A 15144-nucleotide genomic window follows, 5' to 3' on the forward strand; every position below is an offset into this window, starting at 1 on the left:
AATTTTTTTTTCTCACCTGAAAGGTCTTTCCCAAGCTTGCGCAGGTCTTTGGATAGGTCCTCAAATTTGACTTGCGCCGCCAGAAAGATGTCATGAGGCTCAGGCAACGGGAAAACACTCTTATCAGTGCCAGCGTGCTGAGGAGGGTCAGAAACACCAGAGTCAGTTCTGAGGGGCCATCGGTTTTACATTGTGTTACTTCAAAACACACCAGACGCAATGTTCCTCACCTCATCAAGGTTTCGGAGGTAGTACAACACAACATAGTCAACCAGGCAGGTGCAGTTGTCCTGAGGGTACGATTCAAACACAGAAACCAAGAACATTTAAATGCAGCATATAACGCCTCGATCCCAATCTCAATAACTAAGAAATGGCTCTGTTTTTTTTTATGAGGAACACCCAGGCAAAGGCCTGGAAAAGAGGCGAGGGGACCCACCCTGCTCTTGACGTCCTTGAGCTTGGGCAGGATCTCCAGACCGAAGCCGTCAGCCTGGCCTCGGATCCTACTGCCCCCGTTCATGTAGTTCCCCAGCGCTAGAATAAGCCCAATCACCCGACGAACGCTCGCTCTCTCCAGCAGGCCCTGCAACGGTCAACCAACTTTTCACTTTTCTTAGTCAAGAAAAGGTGGAGAATGAAGTAACAGCAGCAGCTCTAGTCAAACGACTGCAGTCTAACGTGAACATCTTTTCTGCTCATCATGTTCCAGGGCTCTGGTCTAGCAATGGGACCTTGGGGCAAGAGCATTGGGACCTTGGGGCAAGAGCATTGCTCCTCAGTGTTTTTCTGGCACACAATATTATGTCTTCTACAGTTATTACTGTCAATTTGCTGCTACTGTGTTAGTCATTACTTGTCCTTTTCACACATATGAATAACGTTCTTGTGCTGTGATTTTATGCTGGTGCTGAGGACATGTTCACCTTGCAGACTCGAGAAACAATCTCCATCTTGCGCCGGATGGCTGCGATGCTGTCTGTGAACACAGACTGAAATATGAGGCAACGAGCACGGCCAGAGAAATCAGGGATCTGGGAGAGTTCGTACAGGAACCTGTCCGGTGAAAGATGAAGTAAAGTGGACAGAAAATGCACAGTGTTGAACAAAATGAATGAAACTGTGAATGTGCAAAGCTTTTAATTCAGCATTTATCAGTAGAACTGCTATTTTGTCATTTTACTTTTAATCCAAAGGACAAACCAAAATTAAATAAAAAAGGTTTCCTACATGTTGAGGAGTGGATTAATCAATAAAGAGGAACATGGAATATAGTGAAACAAAGTGAATGAAAAGTGGATTTTCAGGAGATATGGCCCAATACAACATTGAGTGGATAAAGAGGACATGTAACAGTAGTAAACGCTCACTGTTCTGGCTTGTCCAGCAGCTTGATCTGCTCCTCATCTGAAGTGTCGTAGTGTTTCTTCAGCAGCTCCAGCTCCCCTGGCTGAGCTCTCTGAGAGCGAAAAGAAGCAAAACAACCAATAAAGTAGCCCTCAGCTGGAAAACTGGACGAGGAAGATACCAGTACAACGAACATCCATGACAAAACCTATTTAAAATGCACACGTGGCATAAGGGGAATGTGAAAAGTGAATACTTGCATTTTCATACAAAGCCTCAATGGTCTCCAGATCCACCACAGGGTTGTCCATGGTCAGAACAGCTTGAGAGGGAAAATGTACAGTAATGAATCACTACAGACTGTAAAATTGCAGCCTGGGTAGTTGACTTCATAGGCGGGCTGTGGGGGTCTTGGGGCTGGTTGGCCATTAATAGGCTATGATGTGTACATGGGTTGTTTGCCAAGAAACATTGTCATTAGGTGAAGCGCGCCACATTAAAAAGCTTACGCTGCACCAAGCCCTGTGTTGGCCTGCAGAGAGATTTTTTGACGGGGGAAGCGAGCAGCATACTATTTATGACAAACTCTTGACAGTGCTTAGGAGAAAAAACGGATATCAACTAGGCTTTCCCCCAGCTTAAAGTTGATGAAAAGAATGGAGAAACAACAACATATCGTCCCCCGCCCCCAGTATCCATGGAGACCTCAGTGCCTCAGATCTGTGTCTCTGGACAATTTGTGTTTGGCTGGCTCCCATTGAATGAATACCAAAGGAAGAAATAAAAAAGAAAGAGAGGAAAAAAAGAAAGAAAGAAAGAAAGAAAGAGAGGAAGAAAGAAAGAAATAGAGGAAGAAAGAAAGAAAGAAAGAAAGAAAGAAGGGTGGGGGGACGGGGGGACGATGGACCAATATTGACAGAGCTTGACCGAAACCCGTTAGCACACAGACAGCCAAAGCAGTCTGACTCCCCCAGCACAGAGACCAGAGTGGCAGATTCCTGCTCTGTGGATATACATATCAATTTAAAGGCCACAGCTGGGCCACTAGGGGTTTTAAGCTCAGCGGGGGCGAGGGTTGTGTGTGGCATGCTGTGGGGGGGCGGTTTGGGATGAGATTAGTGCTTCACCAAACCAGACTGTCTGAACGACATTCATGCTTGCACTACTGTTTTCCATTATGGGAGATGGGGGGTCAATATGCAGCAAGGTCTGTCATTCAACACATTTTTTTGGGCAAATTGAGTACGCTTCAAGAAAGGATGCGAGTCCACATAGACATACACACACACACACACACACAAACACACACACACACACAAACACACACATACACACACACACACACACACACACACACACACACACACACCAACACACACACCCACACACACACACACACACACACACACACACACACACACACACACACACACACACACACACGTTTTGCTATTTTGGCTTCCAGATGTCACTAAAGGTGTGCAGCAGTTGGGGTGTGACAGTGGGGCTCACCCTGCTTGATGTCCTTCATCTCCACATACAGACACATACACACACACACACACACACACACACACACACACACACACACACACACACACACACACACACACACACACACACACACACACACACACACACACACACGTGTGACGGTGGGGCTCACCCTGCTTGATCTCCATCTCCACATACAGACACATACACACACACACACACACACACACACACACACACGTGACGGTGGGGCTCACCTTGCTTGATGTCCTTCATCTCCAGATGGAGGCTGGATATGAAGATGCCGACAGCCTGGGAACGCTTACTGTCCAGGAGCTTGATGATCTAGAAAAGGTTTGGAAAGAGCACATGAAGGAATTGTTTTTTCTGTTGTTTACTTTTTGTAATAAACTTTGAACTCTGAAGGTTAAAAATGGACAGGGCTTCCTCAGTGGTTTATTGCAAAACATATTCTCTCTCTCTCTCTCTCTCTCTCTCCCTCTCTCTCTCACTCTCTCTGAAACATATTCTCTCCCCTTACTTAAGTGTCAGGGAAAAGGGGGTAGAATATGACTGTGGAAAGTCCGGATGCCAAGCCAGGAATAATAACAAAATGATCACATTTCTCATACGGTCTTAAGTGTTTAGGAGGAAATATGCACTTTGGGTTCTCCTCCAGTTCTCCTTATTTACAAATTGCACACAATTATGTTAATTTGGGGAGAAATTACAGAGCCAAACGCAGCATCCTGTTATTAAAAACTGCGAAGACAATATATTCTCACTGGGCCGGAGCTTTAGCCAGCACTCTGGCTACATCAAACAGGGGCATTTTAGGCCAGAGCGACCGCCACTGTCAGCAAGCTTCATTCGCTCGGGCGAACGCCTCTTAACTTGCAGAATGCTAATGGAAGCACAGCATTTCCCATGACCAACATTTTGCAGGGAAGAGAACATCACTGCCTTTTTTTTGCCTCCCACTTGTGCAAAAGCAGAACGTTTTAAATTACTTGGAAATGATTGAATGTCAGGATGCTGATTCCATGTTCTGGCTATATTTTCAGTATTGTTCAGTTCTACAAATGTAGGTCAATCATCTTTAATGGGCCCTGCATGTTTTTTATTTGTCATTGTCAAAAATAATTGGGACAACTGTAAGAGCTTCTCTCTCTTAATAAACTGAACTTAACTTAACTTTCATAAACTTTTTTACATTGCTGTTGCGCACACAGACACTTAATTCTGTCCAATTTATACACTGACACATAATGAGTAGCACAGTGTTTATATTACCTGAAGATGATTATTGTTACCTCCACTAAGGAGGTTCTGCTTTCAGTCCAGTTTGTTTGTCTGTCTGTCTGTCTGGCTGGTTTTCTAATGAAACTTGGAGCGGATATGAACCATCCAAATTATTCATTTTCGTTAACATGGCGGAGGTCTGCACTCTCCCAGTGCCCTTCTAGTTTACTTGTTTATTTATTTATTTGTTATAATAATTAAAGTTAGGTTCGAAATCATTAGGGAAAGCATGACAACATTAGTTACAGTATCATCAATTTTTTTTTAACTCTGACCCATGACTTTATATCTTTAGTTTAAGAGACTTCTGTGTGGTCAGCTCAGGGAACTTAATTTAGACTGTATGCAATAAGTCAGGTTAATAGTCCCCCTAGTGGACACACATTGCACCACACTTTCTCTGAGCCTGCATCACCAATCGTGTTCCGACCTTCTTGGCCTTGTTTCTCCTCTCGTAGGCCTCCGAGAGACGCTTCCGTTTGGTCTGCAGTGAAGCCTTGGCAAACAGGTCCTCGAACTCATGGGGGTCAACGATGTGTGGCTCCTCCAGAGAACTCCACAGTGTGTCATTGCTGCCAAAATAAACATAAATAAATAAACAAAGGGACAGAGATGAAGATCCCCAAAAGTATTTTCGGGTTCCAGAGCAACGATGACCTGAAGGGGTGAGGATGACCCCCGCAAGACTCGATTTGATTTGTTGATCTGTTGAAACAGCTCAGCCGGGCCAAGCCCAATAATAATGCAGCTACACTTCACTGACTAGCCCTCTCTGGCTTAGACAGAGCGCCCTAAGAAAGACAGAGCATGACAAGGCATCAGATTACGGCGCAGTAGGAACAGAGCGAGAGTCAGTCGGCGGACGCCGTCGCAATCCCACAGAAATCGATACCACCAGCAGCGGTTCTGGACGCCCTCCATCGCCATCTGCGACCGGCTCACCATGAAGACCTCAGGGCTGCAATCGCTGTGCTGTGTCTCGAAAACCTCCCAAGACGATGGCTGCAAAAAAACAGCTGCAAATGCTAGGTTCGTGTTTCAGGCAGCGCTCAGTCAGGACGCGTCTGGATGATCTTAAGGAAAGTTGTGTAATGGGACCATTTGCGCCCACACTTTGGGCAATGCTTCTGTCAGCGACACCCCAACACTTGGCCATTTTGTGGTGCGGTGTGTTTAAGTAAGCACTAACGTGTTTATATACGTATCCTATCTACCTTTAGATCATGTGAGAAGTACTTTTTTTTCTCATGGAACCCTTTCACTGAATACAAAAATGACTTTGAAAATGAGAGAAAAACAAAGCTGTTTTGCCTAGGCTTTGGTGTCACTAACGGGAAATGTCAGTGGTCGATATGCATAAAACCCACACAAAAAGGGGGGAATTCAGATTGTGTTACACAAAGGACACAGCTTAGGCAGGAGACCTACTTGTTGCCTTGAATCTGAATCCTCGTCCAGTAGAGGGGCTTCATGGGGCAGGAAGGTTCCAACGCTGGCTTCCGGGGGGGCTTCTCCAGAGATGAATTCAGGGCGAAACCAACTCCAGGAGGAGGAGGGGGAGGCACAGGACCGGCACCCTGTGGGGGAGGAGGAGGTGGTGCAGGAGGGGGACCACATGAAGGCACAGGTGGTGGAGGTGGAGGTGGGATGGGGGGCCCGCCAGGTGCCTGAGAAACTTGACAACAGGAAGTGGAGTTCACAGAACCAGGAGGTGGAGGCGCAGGGGGTGGAGTCAAGTCAGTGTAACCTGGCGACATGGGTGAAGATGATGTCGTCGAACAATCTGATTGGAGGGGAAGAAGCAGAGGGGGAGGCCCCTGCACTGGAGCCTGCTCATTTTTCCCTGTGAGGCCGAGATTTAGGGAGGCGAGGTTGAGTTTTTTGGGAACGCTGTGGCAGCCGTTCTGGCTGCTGCTTCTGTACTCCTCGTCCTCGGTCGGCTTGATGAAGGTCTCTCTATCCGTCTGGACGCAAACGGTCCGGAAGGTTCTGGGTGAGAGATCGTCCTCGGTGGACACACATGCATCTCGGAAGTCCCCACGCTTGTCCTTGTCCTTCTGCAGTTCAGCCAAGGCGTCCTCCAGGCTGGACACGTTCTCAGCGGTCTCCCCTCGGACACGGAAGAGCTGCAGCTCAAAATCGGCCTGTAGGGAGAGCAAATCGGTGTGTGTAGTCATCGTAATTACTGATAATTAAAGGTAGTCTGTGATTCTGGCGAAGGTTGATATTTGAGCCAACTGAACAGCCAATCAAATTACATCCCTCCCTTATGTGCACCTGAAGCAACGTGTTAATTGGCTGGAATTGTGTTTAGCTCGGTCTGAGCCATTGTGTTTGTTTCTCATTTACAGAGGCAAACACACAGAATGGACAGCTAGAGGACCATGACGAACAATTAGCTGGATTTGACAAAAAGTGTATTGGATTACAATTGTGGACTGCACCTTTAAAGCAATTAAAAAAACCAAACCTTATACAGCACTGACTGCTATAGCCAAGGGAACATAGTCATACTTACTTGTAAGTTTTCCACCTCTTCTTTGCACTCTCTCTTCAGCTGCAGAAGGGCTGCCTGGTGTTCTAAAAACATGATAAAAACCCTTTATAGACCGTCATGCTAATGCCTAATGTTGACCTATGGCAATTAATGTTTTAATGGTGTTATCGCTTACACAGGCACACAGACACATAACATATCTGTGTGGTTGCTAATGGGTAACAAGCTAGAGACCACAATCACTTAGACACCACAAGGGGGCGCTGTGAGCACTGTTTTAAGTGTGTATGTCTCAACGAGATGAAGAATTTAACCAACAGTGTAGGTGGCACTAACATAAGCATGCCCTGCAGCAGGGAAGTGTGAAGTTGTGTGAAGTGTGAAGTTGTGTGCAGAAGGTGGATGCCTCGACTCCAGGCACACCCTCATGGCTGATAGAGAGAGTCTCTATCAGCCATAATCAAACCATCATGGCTGCTCACTCTTCCTCAAACATTTGCACTTCTGAAGGTCACAGTTACACTATAGCTTGATGTTTGTCTGAAAGGAACTGATGCATTAACACAGAACATAAGATAACATTCAACTGCTGCAGAGCAATCACATTTGCACCGCTGAGCTCATTTACAGTGTTTGTCCTTCGGTGACAAACAGCAAAAGCTGCACTTAAAAGCCCTGCAGGCTTTACTTGTCACTAGGTGCAATATGAGCATTCTCTTAGACTTCTGTCAGAGTGCAATATGAGCGTTCTCTTAGACTTCTGTCAGAGTGCAATATGAGCGTTCTCGTAGACTTCTGTCAGTCTTGTCTTCATTCTGTACACTTTTTGTCTTTCTTTTTAAAATGTGCTCACTCTTTCAGGGCTCTCTCATCGTCTATGTGCACTCTCTTATTGTGTGCACTCTTTCACTCAATGTGACACTCTTTCTGTCAGCCTATGTGCATCATCTCACTCTCTCGATGTGCAGGGCTACTCCACCATCTTTTTGTGCTCCCTCTACCTTTCTATGCACACTTTCTCACTCTTTGGATGCACTCTCTAACTTTCTATGTGCACTCTCTCACTCTTTGGATGCACTCTCTAACTTTCTATGTGCACTCTCTCACTCTTTGGATGCACTCTCTAACTTTCTATGTGCACTCTCTCACTCTCTCTTTCACTCTATCTGCAGTCTGACACTCCTGCTACCATTCGTCCACGCTGTCTGTAATTTCACCTTGAGACAGTTTATCACCACAAGTTCTGTGGGTTAAACCCAGGGCAAACACTTAGCACTGAGCAAACATTGACCTGCTGGTAATGAGATCCTACCTGCTTCTGTGTACTTGAGCCCCACCTCGTCTTTGGGCTTCGGCGGAGGCCAAACGGCCTGGAGGCGCCGGGGTGTCCTCTCCTCACTCTCTGCAGGGGGGGAGCCCTCGGGCTGGAGAACAAAGAGGGAACAACACGACATTCGACAGTGAGGTTTTGACAGTGTTGACTGTGAGAGAACGAATTAGCTCATGGAACGACATTGCATCTACAACGAAGAAGACAAAAATGAATAAATAAAAATAATGTAAATTAATAAAAACAAACAAAATGTCTCATATATCATAGTAGCCATACTGTTCCTCATGTGACATCTAAACCATGTGACATCTAAACCTTGCTTTTTCACTGTGTTCACCTAACCTTTGAGTTTGCCTTGCCAGTCTTTGGCGAGTTTCTCTCAAAGACGGCTCTCAGCATTTCTGTGTCGCTCCGGAACTTCCTTTTCACCGCCTCCATGTCTCTGTGTATGGTGGGCCTCTTCATGGGCTTTGGGGTGAAGAAGGCCCTGAAGGCGTCGAGCGCTGACTCGGTGCCAGTGGCTTTCTTGTTCTCCTCCGCAGGCTTGGTAGCAGGTAGTGACTCCATCTTCTCCTTCTTCTCCCCCTCCTCTGCCTCCCCTTTCTCCTTTTCTTCTTTCACCTCCTTCTTTTTCTCCTCTTGTTTGAGCTCCCCTTTGCCACTCTCGCTGTGGAGCTGCCCAGTCTGCTGCTCCTGCTGCTCTGTCTGTCCCCTCTCCTCTGCCTCTGTCTGTCTTCTCTCCTCTGTCTGTCCCCTCTCCTCTGTCTCTGTCTGTCCTCTCTCCTCTGTCTCTGTCTCTCCTCTCTCCTCTGTCTGTCCTCTCTCCTCTGTCTGTCCTCTCTCCTCTGCCTGTCCTCTCTCCTCTGCCTCTGTCTGTCCCCTCTCCTCTGTCTCTGTCTGTCCTCTCTCCTCTGTCTGTCCTCTCTCCTCTGCCTCTGTCTGTCCTCTCTCCTCTGTCTTCTCCTCCACCTTGTGGCGGTCCAGGTTCAGAAGCTGAGAGAGCTGCTCCAGGAAGCCTCCCCATGGTTCCCCTGGCTCTCTGCTGGGACTCTGCCCTGTGGGTGACTGCTTGGGGAACAGGCCCCTCCTGACAGGCTTCGCCTTCTGGTCTGGGGCCGGGGGTTGGTCTGCGGCCTCCTTCTCCTCGTGGGTCCTTCCTCTCTGCAGCCGTCCACTGAAGAGGGATTGCAGCTGAACGGTGTCAGCTGACGGCGGGTGTGGAGATGGAGCTCCTTCGGTTGTGGGTGATCCCGGGGGACACACAGGGGAGGAGGGTCCCCCGACCATCACACTGTCTGTTTCTCTTTTTTCATCTTCACTCGTCTCACCTTTCCCTACTTCTTGTTTTTCACCCTCAGAGTTGTTGCCCTCTCGTTCTGATGGAGGACCTTTTCCAGACACACTCTGCGTGTGAGCTGAGTCCTCATCAGCCTTTGTGTTTGTAGCGCCACCTTCAGGATGGGAAGCCACACTGGAGTCTCCACTTGGACAATCCCCAGCCCCTGAAATACTTGGCTGCTCCACCTTGACCATGGTGATCAACACTGTTCTGGTGTGTGGGTGCATATCTGGGCTGGAGGCTCCAGTCCTTTCCGAATATGGACTAAGATGACCAGCTGGAACTTCAGTAGAAAGGTCCTGTTCAGATTTGTCTAGTTGCTCTTTTCTCCTAAGACATGCCTCTTCTTTGCTCCTCACATTCATTTGCACTTCGGGGAGAGGGCTTATGGCATTATCCTCCTCAGTGATGTCTCTCATAGATACTCTCTGATCTGTGCGGACTGTAGAGCTATCCTGGCAGTTTGTAGAGGTCTGGTTGAAGTCAGAAACAGACTTCTGACTCTCTGCAGGAGCTTTGGCATTCTTACTGTTCACGAGTAGATTTGAGATATCCGCATGAGTAGATTCACCTGGTTCGCTGATTTTTGTAGGTTCATTGTGTTGTGTGCTCTCATGATTCTCACGATCAACATGATTCACACAAACCAGTGGAACATTCTGGTCGTTTGATCTTCCTTCAGTATGGGCAATTTTTGCATCATCTGTGTTTCTTTCAGGAGAAATTACCTGATTACATTTACCCATGAACATCTGCTGATCTGGGTTGTTTCCAGATAATTTGTCACCGTTTGCATCATTGCTTTGATCTTGACCATTGGTGTTTTTCTGACGTAGGTCTCCGGACTGATCCTGACTGTCCATATTTAGAGATGTCTGGTTTTCTCTGATGTCTGTAAACTCACCAAGCTCTTTTGACTCTTTGACTCCATCAAAGACACATTCTTGATTAACCTCTGAGCATAGCTGGGCTTGATCATTCGTTTCAACATAATCCTTCTGGTTTTCATGAGGTCTCTTGACAGTGAAGTTTGGCTCCAGTAGCTCATCGCCTGCTGTGCTGGGGGATTTGGATTGTTGCTCTTCGGAATTCTCTGCTGTAGATTCCATTTTGCCAGCCATTTTCTTGTTTCCAAGTTCAAAACTACCAGACATCTTGTTTCCAAGATCAAAACTATCAGACATCTTGTTTCCAAGTTCAAAACTACCAGACATCTTGTTTCCAAGTTCAGAACTTTCAGACATCTTGTTTCCAAATTCAGAACTTTCAGACATCTTGTTTCCAAGTTCAAAACTTTCAGACATCTTGTTTCCAAGTTCAGAACTTTCAAACATCTTGTTTCCAAGTTCAGAACCATCAGACATCTTGTTTCCAAGTTCAGAACAAGCAGAGCACATCACTGAAAGTGGCTTTACGTTTGAGTCTGGCTGACTCTTGGGTTGATCTGGCCTCGAAGAGGACACATCTGAATAAAAGAAACCCTCTCTGCTCTCCATTTCATCGCTTATTGTTTTAGTGTTTTCGTTCTGACCCACAACGTTCACTCTTTTCAAATCTCCTGTCAGTCCCTCTTTTTTCTGTGGCTCGTCCCTCCATCCCACGGTTTTGGCTGGGTCGTCCACATTCCTGATGCGCAGATCTCTCTCGGACAAGGTCCGGAAAAACGTGAACAACCTCTCTTCAGTTGTGTCAGTCGGTACTTTGTCGGCCTGTGTGAAAATGGTGGCAAATTTGTTGAGGAAGGACACAGGGGCAGAGTCTGCGTGAGTGGCTGGGTCGATTTCCATGTTTGACAGCCGGCTACAAGACTTCACTAGGATCAGCACAGCATCCTACTGCCTACTGACACATAGGTCTCAATTTCCTGGAACAACAAAGTGAATCCATATGGCAAACTAAATTCAGGAGACAATGGTAATCCCACACAACACAATATTCATTTTTTGTGTGGGTAAAAAGTACATCCCATAAATCAAAGATCCAGTTTAAGCCTCATATGCTTAAATTGTCACTGTCAATGGTACACAATCCAAATCAAAAACTTTAAAGCTTTTTCTAAATTCTTCATAGTTCTCGAAGCATCCCTCTTCTATGCAAGTTTCCAGAGGAAGCCTCGCCAGGAAAATTCCGGCCGTCCGCTGCCACGCAGAAGCTGGTTGTGGTTGTGGAGAAGAAGCGAGTCATAGACTGAGGTCGGGCTCAGTGGGAGCGCAGAAGGATGTCTGCCAGTCCTTTCACTGCAGTTCTTATCCTCTCCTATCTGGTTTGAACTGGTCCCCTGCCTCAACGTCCAGCGACTGAAGAGGAGTTAGTAAGCATCACTGCAAGGGCATGTTCCCCATGGCGTAGTGTAGACCAGTACAGATGCCCTCGTGGACAAACACTACTCCCCTAAAGTTCAATCTCTCCTCCTATGCCCTGTGACCAGGATGTTTGGCTACGCCCAAGAGTGTGTAAGTTGGAGCAGAGAAGCACACCACACCCCACTTGAGATGGCATACACACACACACACACACACACACACACACACACACACACACACACACAGATAAACACACACACGCACACGCACACGCACACACACACACACACACACACACACACAGATAAACACACACACGCACACACACACACGCACACACACACACACACACACACACACACACACACAGATAAACACACACACGCACACGCACACACACACACACACACACACACACACACACACACACAGATAAACACACACACGCACACACACACACACACACACACACACACACACACAGATAAACACACACACGCACACGCACACACACACACACACACACACACACACAGATAAACGGACACACGCACACGCACACACACGCACGGGCGCGCACGCACCGCACACACACACACACACACACACACACACACATGTATATATAAACACAGACGTAAACACACACAGAGCTGGCGTCAGGTGTCTGATCTGTACTGTGTGTCAGCGGACCAGAAGGGCTCCTGTCTCCCCAGTCCTCAGGACAAGAGCACTAATCACATTGATAAGCCACTCAAACCAGGCCACACCCATAGTACCTCATGTTACAGCACTAGCAAGCAACGCATGGTGAAGTTGCTTTTATTTTGCATCCAGGAAGTAGAAAAAACTATAGTTTTTAGGAAAATCCAACATGCTAAGCAGACCAAAATCACACTGTTTTATGCCTGCACATGTACAGCATGTTCTATGCATCAGAAATCCATTTATCCAAACTTATGTATTCAGGCTAAATTAATGTGTTAAGAATTGGAGAACTAAATTGACAACTGACACCATCATCAGATGTACAAACATGGTACTCAGAACGGGCCGTTACTTCAGTGAGTGCAAGATACTCTCTGGCCAGGGAGAGATATGACTCACTGCTCACTTATGAGGGGTTAGCCTCTGCTAATACAGTCTGTGGAAAACTCCTTTCATATGCAACAACTTCACAGCTCATTATCAAAAGTTTAGTACCAGTGTATAAGGATACTTTAAAGTAGTAATAATAAGTAATAATTTGTAAATTAGGTTTTAAATAAAAACAATTTTGATAAAAATAGAAAAAATAACTTTTTAACATTTAAAAGAACATGTATTTTGCCATTTAATTTTAAGCTTTAACATTTCCAATGTTGTCTGCAAAAGTAATTGGACTCTTCGTACATGGAAATTATATTCTGTTGATGACAGCTATGTTAAACACGGGCTTCAATCCTAACAAGAACAGTTTAAATAGAACTGTGTGTGTGTGTGTGAACATTACATGGGCGTGTGTGTGTGTGTGTGTGTGTGTGTGTGTGTGTGTGTGTGTGTGTGTGTGTGTGTTTACATGCATGTCTGCATCTGTGCAAATATGGGGCATGTGTGAATAACTTGTAAGAGTAAATACATGTTAGGGAAAGAGAAGTTAAATGTGTAAGAGAAGGTCTTAGAGTATTGGTGAGGTCATATGTTAGTTGGTGATTTGTTAAATAAAATACTGTCTGTGTCTGTGCTGATGAAGACATGCCTAAAAGTAATACCTGACTGCTGAACCACCGCTTTAAAATGACCCACCCTACAGTATACCTCAGCATGAAAAGGTAGAGCGGACTCTAAGCTTTTTCCTACATGCAGTGTCAGTGGCAAGCCTTCAGTGAAGGGCAGACTGAGTGAGCAGTGAGGGAAAATGTCCTTTAAATCAGCTTAAGGGCCAGGTGCTCGCTTTAAGGAAGTGCAGACAGCTGGCGATCAGCATAATTCTCCTGACCAGGCAGACGACTGCTTCCTGTGCAAGCCCACCGCACACGGACAGACGCAGGGGGCAAAAGCCCAGTGTAAGCACAAGTTCAGTTCAAGTTTACAACACAATAAATCATCTTCATTTGCGGTCCCCAGAACTGATATGGGTAATCCGTATGGGGCCTTCATTTTGTATTTATAAGTTAAACCCAGCAGTCACCATCACTCTCATGTTTGAGGAACACACACACACACACACAGCAGCAGTCACCATCACTCTCATGTTTGAGGAGGAAACTCAGAGTGGACATACTGAAGTGGGTCCACACACACACACACACACACACACACACACACACACACACACACACACACACACACACACACACACACACACACACACACACACACACACACACACACACACACACACACACACTGCATGTGGTCATAATGAAGTGGGTCCAGTCTACATTTCTAGTCTCTGATGTTGTGTAAATGACACTATTATGACTACAGACTCTGAAACTTACTACAAAATATTACAGTTTATTGGTTGAACCAGACTAGCAAACTGCATACTGTGAAATGAATAACTGTGTTGTCCACAAACCATCTATTGCAACACATCTTGAGGGGAAGTTGGAGAGTGTGACATTAAATACTTACTACAAATACCAGGTCAGGAGAGAATGGAGCATCACTGATGATGTCATGCTCCGGGGGCGTGATCCTCAGGAAGTCTGCGTGGTTGAGCCTGGAAGCCTGGGCCACTGACTTACAGCAGGAGAAATCCAGGTCCAGGTGCCAGTCATCCTCCTGGTTTAATAACGACTCCTCTGTAGGGAACATGAGGTAACAAAAAACACGCTGATGCAGTTTAAAAAAAAGGTTTGCATAGATACACATGTCACCCACCACACAATGATTCTATGAAGTCAAAAGGACCCTATTAGTTTTAAGTGGACACGAATCCCAAGCATTTATTTTTCAGTCGGACACAAAGCTTCCCAAAGCATATGTTTTCTGTTATTCAGGTGAAGGAGGGGAAAAGATCTTGGCTAGCCGAAGATTGGGATGCTAATTTGAGGCATGGACTGACTGACCTCAGTCATCCAAACAGCATTCTAAAATTCCAAAGAACTTTTAAAGCATTTCTTCATTGTTTTTTTTTTGCTTGAACAGCATTGTTCCTGTCAATCCTATGTTTCAGCTCAGATCTTAGTCAATAGATGGAGGCAGGCTAGAATAATCAAATTGCTTGGCTAGATAAAAAAAACAAACAGAAGTAAGACTATTGTAAGACTATTGTGTACTCTGTGTCAGCTTTTATTCTCAGCGCCCTGAGAAAATGTACAATTGCTTCAGAGAGTTCACGACTTGGCATCAGGCAAACTATAAATGCAAAGGACCACAACACCGCCTATTGGACATCATGTGGTACTGCAGCAGAATGCAAAGCAAGTTTCTGTAGATGAGAAATGGCTGAATATTTAAAAACCTATTCAACCTAAACCCTAAAAGACCTATTCAAAATATCCCTGTTTTAATCACAAGCATAATAACGAATGCTGTCTGC

The 15144-nt window shown here is 45.9% G+C and overlaps 1 protein-coding gene across 2 annotated transcripts in view; it reads right to left on the reverse strand.

Annotated features, from left to right (window-relative positions):
• fmn1 (formin 1) overlaps positions 1 to 15144 on the reverse strand; it is a 34174-nt gene that overhangs the window by 12873 nt on the left and 6157 nt on the right. For both annotated transcript variants that reach the window (XM_031581927.2, XM_031581926.2), the window contains exons 3-14: positions 14235 to 14404; positions 7953 to 8064; positions 6662 to 6723; positions 5572 to 6287; positions 4574 to 4715; positions 3099 to 3186; positions 1608 to 1669; positions 1371 to 1459; positions 927 to 1056; positions 440 to 586; positions 231 to 290; positions 17 to 137 (exon numbers count right to left, since the gene is read on the reverse strand). In XM_031581927.2, the coding sequence (XP_031437787.1) occupies positions 17 to 137; positions 231 to 290; positions 440 to 586; positions 927 to 1056; positions 1371 to 1459; positions 1608 to 1669; positions 3099 to 3186; positions 4574 to 4715; positions 5572 to 6287; positions 6662 to 6723; positions 7953 to 8064; positions 14235 to 14404 (1899 nt within the window). The remainder of the gene's footprint in view (positions 1 to 16; positions 138 to 230; positions 291 to 439; positions 587 to 926; positions 1057 to 1370; positions 1460 to 1607; positions 1670 to 3098; positions 3187 to 4573; positions 4716 to 5571; positions 6288 to 6661; positions 6724 to 7952; positions 8065 to 14234; positions 14405 to 15144) is intronic.

Source organism: Clupea harengus, chromosome 15 (assembly GCF_900700415.2).
Source record: "Clupea harengus chromosome 15, Ch_v2.0.2, whole genome shotgun sequence".
Lineage (NCBI taxonomy): Eukaryota > Metazoa > Chordata > Actinopteri > Clupeiformes > Clupeidae > Clupea > Clupea harengus.